The 21,761-nt window shown below is 37.2% G+C and overlaps 1 protein-coding gene across 18 annotated transcripts in view; it reads left to right on the top strand.

Annotated features, from left to right (window-relative positions):
* ATP2B1 (ATPase plasma membrane Ca2+ transporting 1) overlaps positions 1 to 17,295 on the top strand; it is a 32,519-nt gene extending 15,224 nt beyond the window's left edge. For 9 of the 18 annotated variants that reach the window (XM_062492089.1, XM_062492083.1, XM_062492090.1 and 6 more), the window contains 11 exons: positions 692 to 933; positions 3,415 to 3,652; positions 4,544 to 4,723; positions 4,811 to 4,898; positions 5,174 to 5,280; positions 7,122 to 7,313; positions 7,515 to 7,728; positions 7,860 to 8,071; positions 10,010 to 10,117; positions 11,936 to 12,118; positions 16,703 to 17,295. In XM_062492089.1, the coding sequence (XP_062348073.1) occupies positions 692 to 933; positions 3,415 to 3,652; positions 4,544 to 4,723; positions 4,811 to 4,898; positions 5,174 to 5,280; positions 7,122 to 7,313; positions 7,515 to 7,728; positions 7,860 to 8,071; positions 10,010 to 10,117; positions 11,936 to 12,118; positions 16,703 to 17,014 (2,076 nt within the window). In that variant the 3' untranslated portion in view covers positions 17,015 to 17,295. Of the gene's footprint in view, positions 1 to 691; positions 934 to 3,414; positions 3,653 to 4,543; positions 4,724 to 4,810; positions 4,899 to 5,173; positions 5,281 to 7,121; positions 7,314 to 7,514; positions 7,729 to 7,859; positions 8,072 to 10,009; positions 10,118 to 11,935; positions 12,119 to 12,349; positions 12,576 to 16,702 lie in introns of all 18 variants that reach the window. The other 9 variants (XM_062492076.1, XM_062492075.1, XM_062492092.1 and 6 more) reach the window with 6 other exon arrangements.
* Positions 17,296 to 21,761: the final 4,466 nt, after the last annotated feature.

Raw genomic sequence — 21,761 nt, 5'->3', positions numbered from 1 at the left:
CCCTATTTTGCTGCAAAAAACCCCTGCAGTGTTATAGGTATATAAGCTTGAGTATTTTGAGAGAAATACTACTTATAGGACTAGTATCTGCATATCCCACATTGTAGAGATAAGAATCTTTTTCTGATATTAAAGGACTGGAAACTTGTTTCTGAACTCTTTCCAGTTAAATAGGCCATGGCCTGGAAAACAGAACTTGTAGTGAGACTTAAGAAGCTTAAAGACTTAGTTTGTTCAGAAGAGCGCTAACAGGTGATGTGGTCATAGTCTAAATCATTGAAGAATTATTATAGGAGCAGATACCTTAATTTAGCAGAAATAATACCATTAACTTGCTAAAGACAGTGTATGTGAACTTATCTGTGCTTTTAAAATCCAAAATAATTGTTCAGGGCCTACACTCAATTGATCAGATAAACATTTAAAGTAATGGAAGATGTCTTTTAGAAAGGTCATGTTGGGATTGATACAAACTTAACGGGTGTTTTCTGATGGATTGAAGGATCCTGAATAGGTATAGAAGTTACTTTTAAAAAGCAGCAGTATTACTTTGGATCATATAAAATAATTACTGAAAAAAGGAAACCTTCCCATCCCAGAACTGAGCTTGTCCTTCCTTGTTTTCTGAGTGCTGTGCTTCAGTGGTTTTATAAATTAACCTAATCAGTGATGGTTCTTGTTCTTCTTGCAGCCTCCTGAAAAAGAAGGTGGCCTACCACGTCATGTTGGAAATAAAACTGAATGTGCCTTGCTGGGATTGCTCTTGGATTTAAAACGTGATTATCAGGATGTAAGAAACGAGATACCAGAAGAGGATTTGTACAAAGTGTACACCTTCAACTCTGTTAGAAAATCAATGAGTACTGTGTTAAAAAACTCTGATGGCAGTTTCCGGATATTCAGTAAAGGTGCCTCTGAGATAGTTCTTAAAAAGTAAGAACAACTACTGTTGTGATTCAGCACTTAAGTTTGGCTAAATGTTGTGATAAGTGGGGAGACTGACCCTTGTGACTGCAGCTTCACAGCTTGTGTGCTTCTGTTGTTTGAATTTCTACAGTAAGACGGGCCATTGGCTCTTTAGTTACTTTACTTCAAACACCCCAGCCCTACCCCTCAAAAAAAAAAAAAAAAAGAGAGAAAGAAATGGTCGACATACTTTAGTTAAACTATTTTACCTTTAGGTGTGATTGATCAAAATGCTTACCTGCCTTCTAGTAAAGTCCCAATAGCTGATGTGCCTAAATGCCAGGAAGGGCTTGTACCTTTGGAAAGTGCTTACTATTAGCATATTACTGCTTAGACTGGGCAACTGTCTGTTCAAGTCAATTGTTTTAACAGGAGGTTGAGCTTGAATGTTCAAACAACTTGAGGGATTTTAATATGACAAAGCAATTGCTTCTTTATCCATCTGCCCACCTATAAAGGATTTATTAGAATGAGATTAGACTTAGTGAGTGATTAAGCACCACTGGGACAAACCTTTATAGATGTGAAGTCAGCTGTGGTAACTCCTAACTAGGTGAGGAGAGACATCAAACCTGTATACATCATGTTCTCTAGGAACAGCAGTTGGTAGCCAGGCCTATTTTGGTTCTAATGTCAAACTGTTTCCAGTCTGAGTAGCACATAGATTATATTCATCAGTTAAATTTACTTCTTTGCTTGTTAATAGCAACCCTAATCATTATCTAGCAAAGTAATAATGTACTAAAGAAAAAATATGAACTCTTCTTTCTCCTCAGCTTTTGTGCTGAGAACAAAATGTCTGTCTTTAAATGACTCTTCTTCCTTTTGATGTGGAACTTAAAATCTGTATTTCTTTTGCATAGCTAGATTTTAAGTCAAACCTTATCAATTAATAGGTATGCCTATATTCACATTACTTCTACCTTCTGAAGTATTTGTAACTTACAATATTGAACCACTGAACTGTAAGAGCTGCCAGAACTCAGTCATCCCAGACTCATGTAGTACACTTGACTTTATGACTGAAAAAAGAAAATAAATAATAATGACATTTGGCAAAGAACAAGAAAACCTAGACTAATTTGGATGTTATAGGAATACTGAAACTTGAACATTTATAAGACACAAATGAGTCACTAGTAAGTGTAGAAGAAATGCAGAAACTTTTGCAAGTAGAGCAATTTATTTTTTTCTTTCCTTATCACTAAATCAAATACTTGAAGTGAGTTTCAATGGGGTCTTTGCATAGAACTTACTTATATGTATTTAGTCATTTTGGAATGTTTGAATTTGTCACCAGCCTTATGATTTCAGCTAACGCTAGATATCCTTAATGAATGCTGACATTTGAACAGATAAGTGAAATCAGAAAATTCACGTAGACTTCAGATTTTAGTTATGATATGAATTTTGAAGCTCTAAGGGACTGCTTAATTTTAATTTTCGGTATGAGGTGGAAACTTTCTGGGAATTCCCTAAGTCCTTGGACTATTACCTGTTTCATAACTGTAACACTTGTCATCTTTGCAGGTCTGCAAGGTCAGAACTTGATATTTAATGAAAGTAATTAATTACTTCCCCCCACCCCGTGCTGTATACATACTGATCTGTAAAACTAATGCATAATGCTGTTACTTTATGGCAAAATTTTGTGAAGGACACATGAGCAAGATTGAATTTCTTGTTCAAAATAATTGGTAGTATTACATTTATGGCATTAATACTGGTAAAGTATAAATGCTGTCTGTGAAAGCAGTGGCATCTTTGGCATGAAGAAACATAACTAAGAGAGTATGTACTGAATGCTAAAGTGCATACTGATGGATCTAGTCTCCTATACAAACATTTTAATCAGTTTCAATATTTGTTTTTAACTTAATGTTTCACATTGCCTCACATACCAGATGCTCTCTTAATTCTCTCCACTTAGACTGGGCGGAAGGGCTGCAAACTTTTGTTCTTAAGGGTAGCAGTACCTGAGTTTGCTTATTAGTGCTGTAAGTTTAGTGCTTGCTGTTGAAGCAGCACGTGCCTGTTCTCAAAGTGTACTTACTTCTGAGACTGTATTGCTGTTAACAAGATGGGATTATTTTATTGAGCTTGAAACTGGATTGCTTGACTCAACTAGTGCAGACACCCATCTGTTTATATACCATGGAGAAATGGATACTTTTGGGAGGTAATTGATGTGTATGTGAAATTCACTGGGCATTACTTTCATCCTAGGACAACTGGCTCAGTTGCCTTTCTACAGAAAGTAGGTCTTTCAAGTGAAGAAATCAAGTGCATTTGGAGAAGACCCACCTTAGAGATACCACTACTGGCTTTCTGTGCCTGCATGTCTAGTGAAAGCACATCTTATAGAAACTTCTTGGAGCTGCCTAACAAGTCAAAGAGTGGGCTGAACTTCAGGTTAAAATTTTATAACTCTTTGATCTTTCTTTCCAGGTGCTTCAAAATACTGAGTGCTAATGGAGAACCAAAGGTATTTAGACCTAGAGACCGCGATGATATTGTGAAAACTGTAATTGAGCCAATGGCTTCTGAAGGTCTCAGAACCATCTGCCTGGCATTCAGAGACTTCCCAGCAGGGGAACCTGAACCAGAGTGGGACAATGAAAATGATATCGTTACTGGTCTGACATGCATTGCTGTTGTTGGGATTGAAGATCCTGTGAGACCTGAGGTAGGGTCACCAGCTAAGCTGCAGTGATTTTGTTACATGGCATTCATGTTTTTTATCATGCAGAGTACAAGAAACTGAGCTGCTATTGTATGCCTTAAGCAATAGTTAATAAATGAAAATCTAATTTCTGGAAGGGAACATTAATGGAACTATAAAAGCAGATTAAAACTACTTCATGTCACTTATGCTGTGTTACTGAAGCTCTGTACAAATTAATAACTTAAGGTACTTACTGTGCAGGATCTCAGCAAATGAAACAACTTGCTATTCTTTTACCACTTGGAGTATTAGAACTTTGGTTTGGATAAGATTAGCCATTGTGCTTATTACCAGCTTCTCATGGGGAATGATGGAGAGGTGAACTTGGCATCTGAGAACTGAGGGCAAGGAGTTTGAGTTTGGCTTGTGGTTGAGGTGTAAGGTTTTTTAATTGCGAAAGCTTTTATGCCACATGTACGTGGAAAAATGGGACTGATCTGGACTATTGTCACTTCACAGTAGAAATTATGGGTGAAGTAATGGAGTATGAGCTGTAGTTTATTTCACATAATCAGAAATAAAATGCCAGTACTCAGTAGAGCCTAATGTCATGAATATTCTTGTGGTATTTTTGAATACTGCAGTATTTGAAAAATTGCAGGAGGGAGGGGAATAGACATAGCAGTAGCACAAAGCCTCTTGCCAGAATTGCAATTTGTGTGATTTTTAGGAAAAGAATTGTGGTGTGGTACTTTTTTTTTTTTTTAGTGTTCCATAATTACAGTCTTCATTTTACAATAACAGTTATTCTGTACTGAGCCATAAACATTATTTTCACTCACATGTCTAGATTTATTTAACTGATGTACAGCCTCTGAGCCTGTGGAGTTTTTTTTTTTTTCTTGCTTACAGGTACCCGATGCAATAAAAAAGTGTCAGCGTGCAGGCATCACTGTGCGTATGGTCACTGGTGATAACATTAACACTGCTCGTGCTATTGCATTGAAATGTGGTATTCTGAATCCTGGTGAGGACTTCCTGTGTTTAGAGGGCAAAGACTTTAACAGGCGAATACGCAATGAAAAAGGAGAGGTAAGCATACTGACTCTCATCAAGTGGAGCAAACACATACTCTAAGTCTCCTACGTGTGTAAAATGTAATCAATGCTCTTTCTGCAGATAGAGCAAGAGCGAATAGATAAAATTTGGCCAAAGCTTCGTGTTCTCGCAAGATCTTCTCCCACTGACAAACACACTCTAGTAAAAGGTAGGTAAAAATTCTCTGAGCTTCTAAGTAAAGCTAGATTTTTTTCCCACTGCTTCTAGGAAAAAAAAACTAGGACTGAACAATGGGAAATGTCTGTGAAGTTGTTTCCAAATGATTTTTTTCATTTCTGCTTGAGAAATGGAGCCAATGATAACTTTTTTGGTGACTGTTTTTTTATGATGGATAAAGACAAAAAACTGTGTTTCTCTTTTAGGTTAAGTCTCTGCTGTGTTGCTCATTTAGAACTGTAACACTTGTATATAATTTTATTTCAGGTATAATTGACAGCACTGTCTTTGACCAGAGGCAAGTTGTAGCAGTAACTGGTGATGGTACCAATGATGGTCCAGCTTTGAAGAAGGCAGATGTTGGATTTGCTATGGTACGATTTTTTAAAAACCCTCAGTATTTTATCAAATCACTTAAGATTACAAAACCTTGGTTCATGAACCTAGTATACAACTATGTTAATTAAGTCAACATTCTAACTTAAATGTATTTTTATTTGATGGGAAATGTTCTTGTGGCATTCACCACTGAATAAAACTTCAAAGATGCAGATCTCCAGTTACATGCAAATTGAAAATATTTTACAGAATAGCTTGTTGCAGACTGCTGGAACAGACCACTGAAGATTTCTGAAACATTTTCAACATAAAACAAAGTTACTTTAGGCTATAAATAGCATAATAGTTGTTGATTTTGAATAAAACTTGTATCTGATTTGGAATGAGCTTAATCATCTGTTTCCCGTTCAAGTATATACAGAAACAGGGAGACCATAATGAAAGAGACTGCCAGCTGATGTTCAGAATGGCTTTGGAGGCCATATCTTGTACATCTGGAGTACAATTGAAGCAACAGCATTTTATGATAGTGTAAGATCTTCACTCGTCTGAATGATTTGTTAGACTACGTGGCTTTCTCAGCTACCCTTTCATGTGGCTGCCAAACAGTGTTTTGGCTTTTAAGTGCTTATACTGCATAGACTCCTGCCTTAATCATGTGGGTTTCAGCTTTCTTTCAAGGCAAGAGTAATAGATTCCTCAAGCTTTCTTTTGCTAAAGGGATTCTCCTCACTCTTTAGTGTAAGAGGTACACTTTGGTCATGGCAGGTCACTGTAGTCTTAAAAGCAACTGAAAGGAAAGAAAGAATGAAGACCACACTCTTCCTGTACCACATGCAGAAAAAGTAACACTGACTCAGAGTCTACTCCTGAGAGAAAAAATGGGAAAGAGATTTCACATTGTTCTCAAGGAGCTTTTTTCAAAAACATAACTTGAAAATTTGACAGCCACACGTGAAATATTCTCTAGATTGTAACAGTCTTGTCATAACAAGTATCTTTGTTCTGGTACAGTACAGCTGCTGTAGTTGCCACTGTCAGGGGCAGATTTGTTTCTCTGTTTTGAATGTTTTCTGCAGTTGCTATCTGTATTCATCTGTGTAAGGAATTATCTTCTCTAACTGCTTACCTAAACAGTGCTTAAAATATGCCATATGACATCTAAAGGTACCTTTTAAGGTGTATGCATAGCTGTGCAGGTCACTCATATCCTTGACAAAACAATATATATCAAGAATAAAGGTCATTAAATTTGCTATTGAGTTCATGGGTTTGGGATGCCAAAAGAAAAGATTTTTGAAGTAGGTGTCTTCAGGCATCATTATACAGAAGCCAGCTGTTTGGGTACTGTAGGAGACCAGAGATGCTTAAAATTTAAGAATATCATGTTGCTTTGCAATGCATATGCAGTGACATTGCAAATTCTACTGTTCAATGCTGATGCCCTTCTGCAATAGGTTTTTGGTAATGTTTATCAAGCTACTGTATTGCAAGCACATGTGTTGCCTGCTGCTGGAATCCATAGGACAAAATAATTAGGGCAGAGCTTGAACTGTAGCACTGCTCCATCTGGTGGCCTTCAGCTTGAACAGGGTTCAGTAACAACGCTGGGAGAACTTAACATGTCTTTACTGTCAACTCTCAAATTTATATTAAGGTCTTTATTTTAAAGAAAGCATTATTTTGTTTTCATTTTCCCAAGCTTGCGCAAAACTTTCAAGTAGAACTTGTTTCAGTAGGCCTTTAAATGCTTGCTTTAAAGGAGTCCTTCAGATGTGGGGTATCCAAGTGAATGCTGACCAAGGACATAATAGCTTTTGTCATAAAAAGTCAGTGCATCCTGTTATATTTCATAATGCTTTTCTTTTTCTATTAGGGTATTGCTGGAACAGACGTAGCTAAAGAAGCTTCTGATATTATCCTTACAGACGACAACTTCACCAGTATTGTTAAAGCAGTTATGTGGGGACGAAATGTCTATGACAGCATCTCCAAATTTCTTCAGTTCCAGCTTACTGTCAATGTAGTAGCAGTAATTGTTGCTTTTACAGGAGCATGCATAACACAAGTACGTACCTGTGGGGGATTGTTTCAGCTAATTAAGGTTGAAAAAGTCATGACTGATTAATTCTTGAGTTTGAACTTTCACTTAAATAGTAGTCCAGAAAACATAATGCTCTTCAGAACATGCCAATATTGTATGATAAATGAATTAAATTCCTGCAATTTCTGCTCTGCTATTGGAGGGTTTATATATCTATCTTTATAGGATTCTCCACTTAAAGCTGTGCAGATGCTGTGGGTAAATCTCATAATGGACACATTAGCCTCTCTTGCCCTGGCAACAGAGCCACCCACTGAAGCTCTTCTGTTGCGGAAGCCTTATGGTAGAAACAAACCTTTGATTTCTCGTACAATGATGAAGAACATTTTGGGTCATGCATTCTACCAGCTTGTAGTGGTCTTCACACTCCTGTTTGCTGGTAAGACTACTGAGGCTTTACAAAGTTATTCTGAATGTTGTAGAGAGGTGTGTTTTTAAAACTACTTTTTTTGCTGTAGTGTGTGTGTAAATACACTAATAAAGCTGTTCATAAATGCCTTTTATATACAGGTGAGAAAATTTTTGATATTGATAGTGGAAGAAACGCGCCTCTGCATGCTCCTCCTTCAGAACATTATACTATAGTATTTAATACATTTGTGATGATGCAACTTTTTAATGAAATTAATGCCCGAAAGATTCATGGTGAAAGAAATGTTTTTGAAGGAATCTTTAACAACGCTATCTTCTGTTCTATTGTGCTGGGGACATTTGTTGTGCAGGTAAGCGGATTCTTGGAGGGTAGGAGGGAAAATGCATTTATTGCACTAATGTACTTGCTTACCTTGGAAATGCCAATCACTTAGTGCCAAAGATCTAATTTCTGCAATGTGGAAAACCTTCAGGGTCAAGCACAAAATAAGTTGTAAGTGCAACTTGATGGGAGTTTTCAGGTAAGACCTCTTTGAAATTGGTAATGCTGGAATGTTATATTTGCAGTTACCTTTTGAATTTTCTAGTTCTTCGGTTTTATCTTAGTGTTGTAGTCTATTGGCAAAGTACAAAGAAGCTGTATGTGTCATCTATTCATTCACACCTTGCCCCTAAATCTTTCTTATAATATCTACTGTGTAGCTGAACAAGAACCCATTTAAACAATTATAGAAAAAGCTACAATTTCTTTTATTTTCTCAATGAGATTAGGACATGAATAAGCTTTATAAATTTAAGTATAATTTTTTTACCTTAATGGTGCTGGGATCAGTGATACCTACTGGTATATATTGTAGAGGTGCTGTTTTAAGTGAAAAAAGCCCTAATGTCTAGGGACCTTCTGCTGGGCCACCAGGGGAATTCATAAAAGCTAGTTAGTTAACTTAATACATGCTAACAAAGGAAATGAAATGATCTTCAGTTGGTTGGGTCCACATGCTGGTATTGAGAAACACCAGTTTAAAACAATCTACAGAAAATAGTTCACAGGAAATATTTTCACCCTCTAAATAACCTTCACTTTAATTTGTCAGAAGACATAACAAACAAAACAGTATACTATTTAATTTCAGAAGCTATTTTCATTTTGGATTAAGTTATTTGGGACATATAACCTACATAGTAAGCTTCTCCTTAGACTTGATAGTTCATGAAGTTGATGGAAGTCATATCAGTTCAAGCATTGGAAACATATGCACCCCTTCACATTAAGTCAGGGAACTTACTCTCTCAGGTTTAGGTTCTTATAGATGGCACTTCTTCAGAAAGTTGCTGTTATTTTTGGGGTTACATATGCAGCAGATTGACTATTGTTGTACAATAAAGCCAAACATTTTGAAATTACTCCTGACTGCCACTGTGGTCCCTTTATAAATTTGGCAGACTGAATGGCTTCCCAACTCCAGATTTGTCAACTCAGTGGGTTTTTTTTCTTTGTTTTTTTTTTTTTTTATTTCCTCTTTCTTTTTGGGTTTTTTTTTTTTTTCCTGAGTTAATAACTGAAGATACTCCGTGCTTTTTCAGCTGTCATGTATCCTACTTAATGGTCAATACTGTCTCCTTTCCATGCCTGCCCTGCTACTTTGAATTGTTGATTCTCCAGGGCAGACTTTCATGCATATAATTCCTATGCAGAGATACCTTGCTCATTAGGGCCCATACAGCTTGTAATAGCTAAGGCAGTAGGAGCTCACTTAATTTAGCTTTTGAGATCTCTGCCTCTTTCCCCCAGTATTTACTACATGTGGTGATTTAAATTCTAATATTTAACACTGATGTGATGCATAGTAATATCCTGTAGAATTACTTCTGAGACATTTCATGTCTTATGGATCTATGGATTGTATTTATATGAGTTTATGAATCTTGGACTTAGTTCCAAGATGGCTGTTCATAGCAAAAGTAATCAATGTGCATTTGTAGCATCAAAAACATGCTGTAATTGTGAAGTGAAGGGGAAAAAACTACAAGCAAAATTGAGGCATCAACAGGTTTTCATGAGTGTGACATTTCAAGAATAAATGGGTACTTCTTGAAATACTGAAAAGTGGAAGAATATGGCTTAGGTTTGGAAACTTGGTCAAACTGCTGAAATAGTGAAAGAATATGCTTAATAATATGGGAAATTCCATGTTCTCTTGGGGAGCTGTCTGTTGTGATCTTAAAGCATTAGGGAATTTTCTAGTGCCAGATCACTGATACATGCTTAATTATGTTTTTCTTCACAGATAATTATTGTGCAGTTTGGTGGAAAGCCTTTCAGTTGCTCAGAACTCACAATTGAACAGTGGCTGTGGTCCATTTTCCTGGGCATGGGCACACTACTTTGGGGCCAGGTAAACTAGGATTTTTCAAAGTGCCAAATATCTACTTGCAACAGTATACTTTAAATAGAAAAAACAAACAAGCTGTCTTTAGCATTCAGATCTTTCAAATGGACTACCTGAATATATGAAGACTACTAGTAAATAGTAAAATTGACTTGTTCAATAGCTGGAAAGTTCTTAGTTGAATATTCCTTCTTCAGAATGGGTCAATTACTTATATTTCATAAGTAGATGCTGTGTCTGGTTTGTTTAGCAATTTATAACTAGAAGCAGCTGTTGTTACCTTTTAAATATGAAATTGTATCTTCAGCGAGATATGAGTACCAGAAAATGTGGTAAGAATACAAGATGCAATGAACAGGCACATTTAACTTTTGAGCTTAATTGTTTTCTTGAAAAATCAGAACTGCTAAACTTAACAGTATTTTCTTCATTTAAAAACCTCCTGGAGTAGCAAGAAATGCAGCAAAAGTCAAACCAGCTTTCTCTTTAATCCTCATTTGCATAATTGTGACATAAGTGAAAAGTCTTCCCACCTATTAAGCCATTACATTTGGACTTTTATTTCCTTTCCCCTGCCCCAGAGTGTCATTACTATTGCATGCACAACAGTGCTTGTAGCAGCAAGCTGATTTACGTGAAACTTTAGAGCTACAGAGTTTTCTATTATTTAATGACATAGTTGTCTAAACTTTTCATACCACATGAAGAGTTTTCCATTACAGTTTCTTTCCTTCCACTAGGTAAAAGACACTTCATGTTTCACCATAAAATTGGTAGGATGAATTTTAGTTGTAAATACATACATAGAAATATATTCTTAAAGTGACTAAGCTTTTTAACAAGGTTCTTTGGAAAATTAATTATTTAAAAAAAATCAAATAGAGTCACTCTGAGGTTTAAAAGTATCCTAGAAGAGAATTGAGATGGCTTGAAATACCTTTGACCCAAAGTGTCTTGCAAGGACAAAGCTTCCCTGCTTCAGTTCATGCTGCTCTAGCATCTCATTAAAGTCAAAGAGCTTTAATTTTCTGAGAATAATAGAAACTGAAGTGTGAGCTGGGAGCATTCATAGTAGCAGTTTCAGCATAAAGGGCTGTTTATCTTGCTTTTGGAGCAGGCATTTTTCCTCTGCAGCTGCAGAAATGGTTTCTAGGTTTGTGATGATCAAGGAAAGCAGTCTTGGGATTTATCTGGATCTGCTAGATATAATGTACCAAAATTCAACTATCCTTAACTACATGTAGCTTTTGTTTAAGATATATAAACTGCTGTACACCAAGTAGCAATGTAACGGCTTGAGATACATACAATTTCAGAAACATCACTCACCCTTGCAAATGGACTGATATCTCCCAGGTCACAAATGAATGATTGTCTCTTCTGTATTTCTGAATTAATTGTGGTTACTTTAGATGATGGAAGTCCCACTTGAGTTGACATGTCATGCTCATCAAACTGATGAAACTCTAAAATCTCTAGATACAAGTACCATCTACAGGATTAATGGCTTTTGTAGCTTCAGTACTGCTCCGTTCTGGTATTGTCAAGTAATGTCAATGTGGAATTCTTTGTCCCTGGCAAGTCTGTTTTGTAGTCCAAGTTTAATTTTGCACCTTGGTTGAGGTAGTAAGTATATTCACAGCTTTGCAGCTGTTCAGATGGAGTGATTGTTTTACACTGATATACTCATCCAGCCCATGTAATTTAGTTTCTTCAACTTTGCTAATTGTATGCAGCATATCTGTTTAACCTTAAAACTGGTATTACTGGTTTTTTTCTTGTTAAAAAAGTATAATCCTGATTTCTGTGTTTATCCACTGCTAGTTGATTTCAACAATTCCAACCAGCCGACTGAAATTCCTTAAAGAAGCTGGTCATGGAACACAAAAGGAAGAGATTCCTGAAGAAGAACTAGCAGAAGATGTAGAGGAGATTGATCATGCTGAGAGAGAATTGCGTCGTGGTCAGATATTGTGGTTTAGGGGTCTAAACAGGATACAAACTCAGGTATGGTCTTGAAAAAGGTAGGATGCAGTGGGTGTTCTGAGGGAAATCTCTCCATTTTTGACTAAGGTGGCTGTTCTGACTGGTGTGACTGAGACTGTCAAAAGGGGGTATGGATGGATTTGTAATCCCTCAGGGTCCTCTGTTTTCTTCAGCTTTAAATGCAACTCTTGCCTGTGTATCTGCTCTGTTTTTAAAAAGTGCCTTTTTTTCTTTACTTTTTGTGTGTTATAGATGGGATGGTCCTTTCTCTTGTTCTCTCTCTCTCTTGCTGAGCAAGCTGTCACAATCTCTGATTCCTTGCAGATGGATGTAGTGAATGCTTTCCAGAGTGGAAGTACCATTCAGGGGGCTCTAAGGCGACAACCCTCCATCGCCAGCCAGCACCATGATGTAACAAATATTTCTACCCCTACACATGTAGTGTTTTCCTCTACTACTGCTTCTACTACTGTGGGGTGTGAGTGTGTGTTCCTAAAGTGCATGAAATTAACATTTCCTAATTCACATACCTAACGTTTCTCATTTTCTCCTTAGTACTTAAAATCATCGTTCAGGCTTTTATAGAGCTCTTCCACAAAGTGGAGTCCTCGAGACTTTTTTTTCTTAGAGGGCTGAGAACAGGTGGAACAGTTTCAACAAAAGACTTTATTGCGAAAGCTGTGAGCCTGCACATCCTGTGCCTTCATCCATTCGTGTACAGAGGGATTTTTAAGATAAAAAGGGAAAACTGTTGTAAATTTTCGAGTATATGCCTCTTAGGATGCCTTGCATTGAATAAGTGAATTAACTGTAAAATCATGGACCCAGGTCAATAAAAATAGATCTCTTGCACTGCAGCACAAGCAATACTTAAGTAAGCAAGCTGATTTGGAAGCAAATGGTATGTTGAAGATATGAATGTAGTTAGAATATGGAGCACTAAATGCATTTTCTTTGTAGCCTGTAAGGAATTTTATGAATCTCTGCTTTCATTGGACCTTATTTACTGAATAACAACTTTTTCAACATCAGGATTCAGGTGGCGAAACAAGGCTTCTAAAATGCATACAAGTCAGAAGAAATATCAATTAGCAAATCTAAAAAGGAAAAAAGTTTTAAGCATTAAATGGCAAAATTTTCATTTGAATTTGAAAGGTTCTTTTTCCTCTCTAGGTTCTTCTGGGAACAGGTTCATAAGCCATCAGTGAAAGTGAAGTTTGTCTCAGCTAAATTCTACCCTCTCTATATTGTGCTTTAAGTGGCATTTCAGTTTCAGCCTTCCTCTCTGTAGAGGCTGGAGATTTATTCACTCTTGGATGTAGGCCTAAACTCTGGAGCCAGAAGATGCAAAATAGTTGTAGTTGAATACTGATAGCCAATATCTTTGTACAGAGTTTTCCATTTTAATACAAGCTTAACTTTTTTTAACTTCCTAGAGACGGGTTAAATAATTGGTTTTTTTAAAAAAAAATAATTCGGAGAGGGCTTCCCCCTTTCCCTCCCTGCTTAAACTTTCAGATTACCAGATGGATGAAGACCCTTAATTTCAGGAGCTGTCTAAAGTGACATGATCTCTTCAGATTTTTTTTTTTAATTTATTTTTTACTTTTGGGATTGGCTAGAATTCACCTGTGAGTTTGCACAAGTATTTACCTCTGTATTTGTTCTCCATTGGCAAGACAGATATTTCCCTACGTTGCAGTAGTACTGAGAAGCTCAGCTCACAAATTTGCATGCCTCAAGAACACAAAATGAAAAGTAGATTTAACACTTAAGAGCATACAGGATTGCATCTCCTAGTTAAAATGCTAATTAGTAACCTGTATCCCTAACTACACTCCAGAACATTAATTAGACATACAGAATTCTCTAGAGAGCAATGACATTCCATGCTGCTATTTGAGCAGAATCTACTGGGCACTGCAGCATCTCATTGCATCAAATGATCAATGCAGATACAGAGCTACCATAGCAGAGAACTAGTTTTTTATCCTCACTATTACAGCCTTCTGCTATGCCCTTCAGAAGAACAACTTTTGAGAACTAATATAGATTAATGGGAAGCAGATGTGTTATTGTCTCTTTTTTGGAGCTGCTTGTTGGAAAATAGTTCTTATGAAGTAAGGTTGCAACACTTAAGCAGCCATCTGGCTAGGAGGATTTGGAGTGCCAACTACATTCCTTGCTATTCTGGTACTAATATGAGGAAGGCCTGATGACAGTATGAATTACGCTTAACAAATTGTCTTGTTTGCACCTCACTTACATGATTTATTTATAGTTATCCCTCCTGTTTAATTATCTTGAGTGTTTGAAAATAAAGCCTTCAAAACACTAGATTTTCCCTTTTAAAGTGCTGAAAGTTTGATTTCTGCCCTTGTGGCTGTACTCTGAGGGTCCTGGGCTTGCTCTAGTGACTAGTCCACTTGGGTAATATGCATTCTGCATAGCAACCAAGTCTTTATTGTGAGGGTATGCATATATTCTATGATAATTACGGATGTCCTCTTAAACCAAAATTGTTTTTCATTGCTGCTGATGTTCTAAATTCTGATCCATAAGCAATGAAAAACAGTCCCATGAGACATTCATATTTCATTTTGAAACATAAATGGCACAGTGGGATGTACTGTGCCAAATAAAGTAATTGCAAACTTTCGGTCTGGCATTCTCACTGCTGATTTTCTCTGTTAGTGCCAAGACAGTTTAGGTACCTGTTTAAACCTTGTATAATGCGCCAAGTCTTTGATAGCATGCTCAGTTTTTTTTTTTTTTCATGCAATGAACAGTAAAGTACTAGATACTGTTGTAATCTTTCCTCCAGCACATTGACTTTCTTTTCTATCCTCCCCTTACTGGTAGTTATGTCCTCCCCCTTGACTGTGTGCCCCATCCCTGTGTCCCTTTAATCCCTGTGCCCTCTTCCCTTGTCTCCATGATTAATTGGGCTCAGCATGCACCTGTAGTACAATAATGGGGACATGATCACTTTGGAGTAAAATTCTTTGTGCAAGTGGTCTGAGGGAGCAGAGGTGGGGAAACTATGCTACCTCAAGAGGTCCAAGAACATAGTCGGGGCATGGGACTTTATCAGGCTCTGTGGTTCTATTTAACCTATTTGATTTAACACATTGCTTTGGGGGAGCCCTTCTGTGTTTACAGGGAACTTCCCTCGTGTATCCTAGCTATTTTGAAGTCTCTGCTCTTGATCTGCTTGACCTTCCTTCATTCTTTCACCTGGAAGTAACTTCATTTTTTTTCTGTTGAGGAACTCTTGAAGCACTAGTCATGATGCATTTCTCAGCTTCAAACAAGTCATCTTGGATGTGCTAAAAAAAGCTTTAAATTTGACTTGCTGTTGGTAACAGCAAGTTCTTGTTTACTATGGAGTTGCTCTGCTGCTTCCTATTGAACACTATTTCACACTGCTTTGCTGGAGACTTGCTCAGGGTAGAGATGTTGAGAATTGACTAGGGAGTCAACAGTAGGGGGAAACTATTGTAGGAAAAGCATTGGACAAATGAGTCAATGACTTCCTCCTCACCTTATTTGTTTTTTCAGTTCAAGAATGAATCCTGAATTTCTCTAGTTGGTCAGGGAAACATGGGATATGGGAGAAGGGGGGATGTGGGCAGCTGGTTTCATCATTCAAATAATGGTTCGGAAAGTTTAAATTCAAGTCTGCCTGGATACGCAAAATTTGCAAAACAAAGCTGTACTTTCTTTTATATATATTTGAACTATGAAAGGTTTATTTATGAATTCTGTTAGATTACCTTTCTGATTCAAAAAATATTAAACAACAAAAAGACACGAAACAATCCTCACCCTGGAAATGGTGTCCATGAATTCAATGTAAGTTGAAGACTCGCAAAGGCTGATCATCCTGTTTTTCTCATACTTGGTGCAACTTAAGTAGTCTCTTCAAAGTCACAACCTGTCCTGGCTATTAAACTGTACAGTACAGTATCCAATTTCCTAGTTCTGGTCTTAAGTTTCCAAAGCCCTGTTTACTAAGGAGCTTTCTCTAGTGTGGTAAATGGCTATATACTCGAATATTTACAGCTGTTACAGTGGTATCCTTATTTTTGCATGACTTCGTACATGTTTGTTCATTGTGACATTGGCTTACACTTGCTTGGCTTTTTCATAGTCAATTGACATCCTAATTCCTAGCATGAGAATCAGTGACCCTTTTATCCCCTAACTTATTTTCAGCCTCTCCTTGCCTTCCCTCCCTCCAATCCCACCCAAATATTCAATAAAACACTCATTGAGATTTAATTTTTGAGTAAGTAAATATTTGTTGGCCTCACTTCTGAAAAATGCTTAGCCCATGTTAAATAATCAAATAATTCTAGTGCCATGTCTGAATTTTAGGGCCCTTCAGCTTTTTGCAGTGCTTTCACAATTTTTATTCCTACTGTGTAGACTGGCAGTGCTCTACTGAAATGCTCTTCATTTTTTACAGTTTATTGCAAGTTCCACTGCATCATACAAATTTGATTCACTCATGTCTCGCTGTTTGTGGATTCAAAGTCATAAGAGCCATGCCATTATCAGTAAATCTGTATCATTTCATCAGTATTTTTCCTTTGTTTACAGATCCGAGTGGTGAATGCATTTCGTAGCTCCTTGTACGAGGGGCTAGAGAAACCCGAGACACGAAGTTCAATTCACAATTTTATGACGCATCCTGAGTTTAGAATAGAAGACTCCGAGCCTCATATTCCCCTTATTGATGATACTGATGCTGAAGATGATGCTCCAACAAAACGCAACTCTAGTCCCCCTCCCTCTCCCAATAGAAATAACAATGCGGTTGACAGTGGAATTCACCTTACAACAGACAAGAACAAGTCTGCTACCTCTTCATCCCCAGGGAGCCCACTACATAGTTTGGAAACATCACTCTGATTGTAAGCTGAATGTTAACACACTAGCTGCATTGTAAAGAAATTGAAACTGGGTCTCTTCACACATTATGATGGACAAGATGCTATTCTTGTCTTGGACTTCAACAGAAGAAACACTTGTACGAATGTAGATTTATTTTTTTAAAAAAAGCTTTCTGCCAGACTGGAGGGTGCTTTTCTGGGGGTGGGCGTAATAATGAACTCTGACAGATAAACAGTAACTCAGCATAAGTGACCTGTGGATCATCTGTTGTACTAAGAATGGTCCTGAAGAGTGTGTTAGCAGAGCTTTAGTTTATCATGATCCTTTTATGAGGGGAAAGCTGGGAAGGGCAAGGAGGCCCTGGATCATTGAATTGATACTTTAATTTCTGCTGTTGGCTGTTAATAATTTGGATTATTTATGTTTATAAATGATACAGATCTGTTTACAAGGTTTGTAGATACTTTTTTGTTCCTGTTCATAGATGGGAAGCTTCCTTATAAATGATGCAGAGAAGACAAAAAACAAAAAAAAAAACCAAAAAAAACCAAAAAAACTAGTCCTTCAAATACTGCTGTATTTTCAGGAAAAGGGTGTTTCTATTGAAACTGTACTAAATTTTGCCTGCAATTTACCTTGTTAAATATTGTAGATAAATTGCTACTACTAATAGCCAAATAGATAACACTAATGCTTTGTAAAAACATGAGCAGTGGTGTTCTAATGAAGTTATGGCCTCTGTCCTAATTAGTTTCTTAAATACATTTACTACTTAATGGTTTTGAAACAACTGTTTAATTTTTAAAAATTTTGAGAAACTTAATGAATAACTTTTGTTCAGAACTTAGTAGGATTGTTTAATGCAGGACATCAATACGTGATGGAACTTGCTTGAAATATTTCTGTTATCTCGGGCAAAATGGATTAAATCAAAATACATCAGAATCTTAGTCCTTTGTTTTTGTCTAATCATGTTAGTTTAGTGCTGTCTTGGTGAACTGTGAGTGGAACTGTGATTTTTTTCTAATCTATAGAATCCTTCATGCAGCATGAGGGCTGTTGGCATTTTGAAAGGTTGATAGTGGGTAGCATACATGTTCTCCTTTTTGTTTTTGAAACTTGTTTGTAAACATGAATAAATCTGCCCTTTTGTTAAAATAAAATTGCAGCAATGGTTTCTTATAGATTTTTTTTTCTCAGCTCCTTCAATGGAAATACAGAAAGTACTCTTTTGTGTTACTGGTTACCTTTAAACTGCAATTTCAAGATGGTAACAGCCCCACTCCAAATAGCTCTTTGGGTAAATGGAATCATGATGGCTGCCTCCAGAATGAATGTAAGTTAAGGTACTCAAAAGTCTTCACTGAGCCAAAAGGATGCTCCTGGGGAATTATTAGGTCTGCCCGAAATTCCGAGACTTACTGTGAGTACCGTGTAACAAATGTATCTCTGACTGCTTAGGTGAGGGAGACTGAGAACTGACATAAAGCACAGGTGAAATGCACCAGAACTGACTGACTAGAGATTGGCAGAAGAAGTTATGGTGTGCCTCTGCTGTATTGTTCAGACAGCGAAGGATGATGAAACAGTACTTGGTCTGGCACTTACTCATGTTTTCTAGGTTCAATAGTACTAAAACAAGCAACAGAAGACATGAGTTGTATGATTTTCTTTTTCCAGCTCTGTAGTGTTTAAAATAGCAAGTGAATTTTTTTGTCAAATAATCCAGAATTATGGACATTTTTTAAAGTGGTCCCTTCAAAGGACTGCAAGAATTAAATTGGTAAATGAGGAAAGAGATGACACTAGAGCTAACTGCAGAAAGGAGCTGATTGGGAAGCTCAAGCACATCTTTCCCTTGTGGTGGGGTACATGCATGCTCGGGGTTGTCCTTCAGCGGATCTTGTTTGACCTGTGGCACTGTATCCCACTGTCAACCACTCCTGAATTCCATCTTTTCTATTGTAGTTCAGTAAATACGCTGAATTCTAGGCAAGGGGGTCGAGGGTGGGGGGTTGCACTTGACACTTTGTATAGTAATTTCTCCCACATGTTTCTATCACTTTTCTTACATCATAGTTCTTATCTAGAGCGCCTGGTAGGGGGTCAGTTTTTATGTAAGCTATTTTCTCTTTACTACAGAAGTCAGATGAGCACTGGCTTAAAATAAAAGGAGTTTTCTTTACCTGTGAAGTACACTGCCATGTGGAAAAGTATCTTCATTTAACTTCATTAATGAGTAATGATTTGACTTCATTTCAAAATAGACTTTTAATTTTCCCCTCTTCTCTAGGTGTGATCATGACTGCATGTTATCTTTTTTGGAATAAAATCTACACTTAAGCCTTTTGTGGGGGGTGGGAGGGTGAATGTAGGGTTTGTACATTGCTGGTCCCTCTTGATTCTGTTAACTTCACTGTGCTGTTCTTACAGGAAACTTCCTTACGGAAATAAGGAAAAGTTGTTTAAGAGGGGGTATGCTTTCTTTGTGATCTCAAGAAATCATAACATTGCCTAGATTATGAAATGGTTTTCACTAAGCTCATGAGGCCTTCATTGCCTTTCTGGTTGTAAGGTTTACTTTGTCTTTCTTCTTGTAACTGAAATAAATAAAAGTGCTGTTCATCTCAGTCTGTATGGGGACTGAAATTCTTGAATGTCAGTACAGTACTGATTTAAATCTGAAATGCATGCCAGTTCTATAGAACAGCTCTTGCTACAATTTTGCACTCATTTGCTTTCAAGAGATCATGGTATCAAGTGTACATGATTGAGCAGTAGTGACTTTGAACATAAGCTCTGTTCTAGACTGACTACTCTTTGGAGTGGCTTAAAATGTGCTTTCCTGGGTGGGATGTCTACTATAGTTGTGTATTTGTTACGACACCTCGTCTTGGCTCTGTAGGAAGGCCGAAAATATTAATAGAAGAGGACTCATTCGTTTTCTCTATTGCCCTTAACAGGAAGAGGAAAATGTTGCATCATGGAGTAGTTTGGAAATAATAATGGAGAGAAACACCTTAACACTAAATGAGTGGGTAAATGCAAGGGTCTGTAGCAAGTATTAGCAGCCAAAAAAAAAAAAAAGAAATAACATACTTGGAGGGTTTCCTAGAATAACAGTGGATTTTCCAAATGTGTTTTGAAGTAAGCAAACAAATGCTATATTCATGGAAGGATAACTTGTGTATACTGAGTATTGGAAAGTGATTCCAAAGGCCTGATAAATTCAATTTCTACTGCAAGTAGTTCTAGCCTCTGCAGAGCTCTAGAATAATCCAGATTATAGTAAGCATTACATAAATTAAAGTAGAATATCTTAATGTCTGTACTACTTTTCTAATGCAAATACTTGGATTTAAAGAGATTTTTCCCAATCTGCACCCTCTCCTCCAGCAGTGCATTTCTTCTGATCTTACAGGTTTCAAGCCCTCACTGAAGTACCTTAATTTTGTTGGATGAGCCTGGCCAGCATGAAGGGTCTAGCTCAAATTTATCTCAAGACTGATTAGGCCTGCTTATTCAGGGCCATGTCATGAGAAATTCTGGACCAGAATAAAAAGCCTTATAACTGTTCCTGCCCATCTTCCCCCCCTGAACTGTACACAGAAATATGTAACCACATTCCTCGGGAGGTTGCAGCATCCATCAAGGAGATATGACTTAGTGTGTAAAACAGAAGACTCCTACAGGTACTACTTGTTGTTTGTGCTCAAAGATGACGGTTTGCTAAGAAAATTATGGGATGGGTTTTGACAGCTGAAAAAAGACAGCATGTAGCAGGTAGCTCACTGGATAGCTCTACTACTGTTATATACATCTAACATAAGAGTTTTCTACAAAATCTATATAATTATCATTTTGGAAAGGGTTCCTTGACTTGGCCCAGACAGGAGATGGTGGGAATTTAGACTTGGAAAAATAACTAACAGCAGTACTTCTGGAAACTAACAACTTTTGGTGGAAGTGTACATTCTGGAATACTGGAACATCATCTCATATTCCAGTGTAATGACAAGTGTCTATCCAAATCTGAAGCAGCAGTTGCTCACTAAAATGGAAATATGCATTCTGGATCCCTTTGAGCCCTTGCGAATGTAGCAGCATCTAACTATTCTGAACATTTTCATCTGCTTTCCTAGGCTGCCTCTCTTGCAGGGCACGAACCTGAATCTTGCTGAAAGACTGTAAGTATGATCATACAGAAAACTTTTTCTTCCTCCTTGGCAAAGGCACAGTCTTGCAATCTATGGCAACTGCTCAGGCACAGAATGAATACTGGCTTTTCCTGTTTTAAAGCTTTCAGTCTCGTAGAGAATCAGGGTGTACAGTTCAAATACTTTGTGTGAAAAGCCATCCAAGGCCTTTGACTTAATATACAACAAACCACAAAGACACTCTACAAATAAACCCTAGAAGATAGGTTTGTTATCTTTGACAATTTCAGTTTTACAAATGCAGGATTTAACTTCACTTTCTGAGTTTTCCACAAGTTGGTTACTCTGATGGCTGTTAGGTACAAAGCCTCTTCAGTTATGACCAAAGGTTGTTGAAAGATCTCCTGAAGGTAAGCCTGTATCTGGCAGATGTTTGTGGGGAAATACATAGCTCATTTTGAATACTGTTCTGACAGCTACTGCATAGTGTTTTGTGCTATGTATTTTAGGCGAGAATCTGCAAAATGAACAATTTACAAAATTCAGATCCATGCAATAGAACCTGTCAAAGGATACATGAGTTGGGCACAGAATACATGAAACAGGAA

This window comes from Cinclus cinclus, chromosome 4 (assembly GCF_963662255.1).
Source record: "Cinclus cinclus chromosome 4, bCinCin1.1, whole genome shotgun sequence".
NCBI lineage: Eukaryota > Metazoa > Chordata > Aves > Passeriformes > Cinclidae > Cinclus > Cinclus cinclus.
This window is presented reverse-complemented; position numbering and strand designations above follow the sequence as displayed.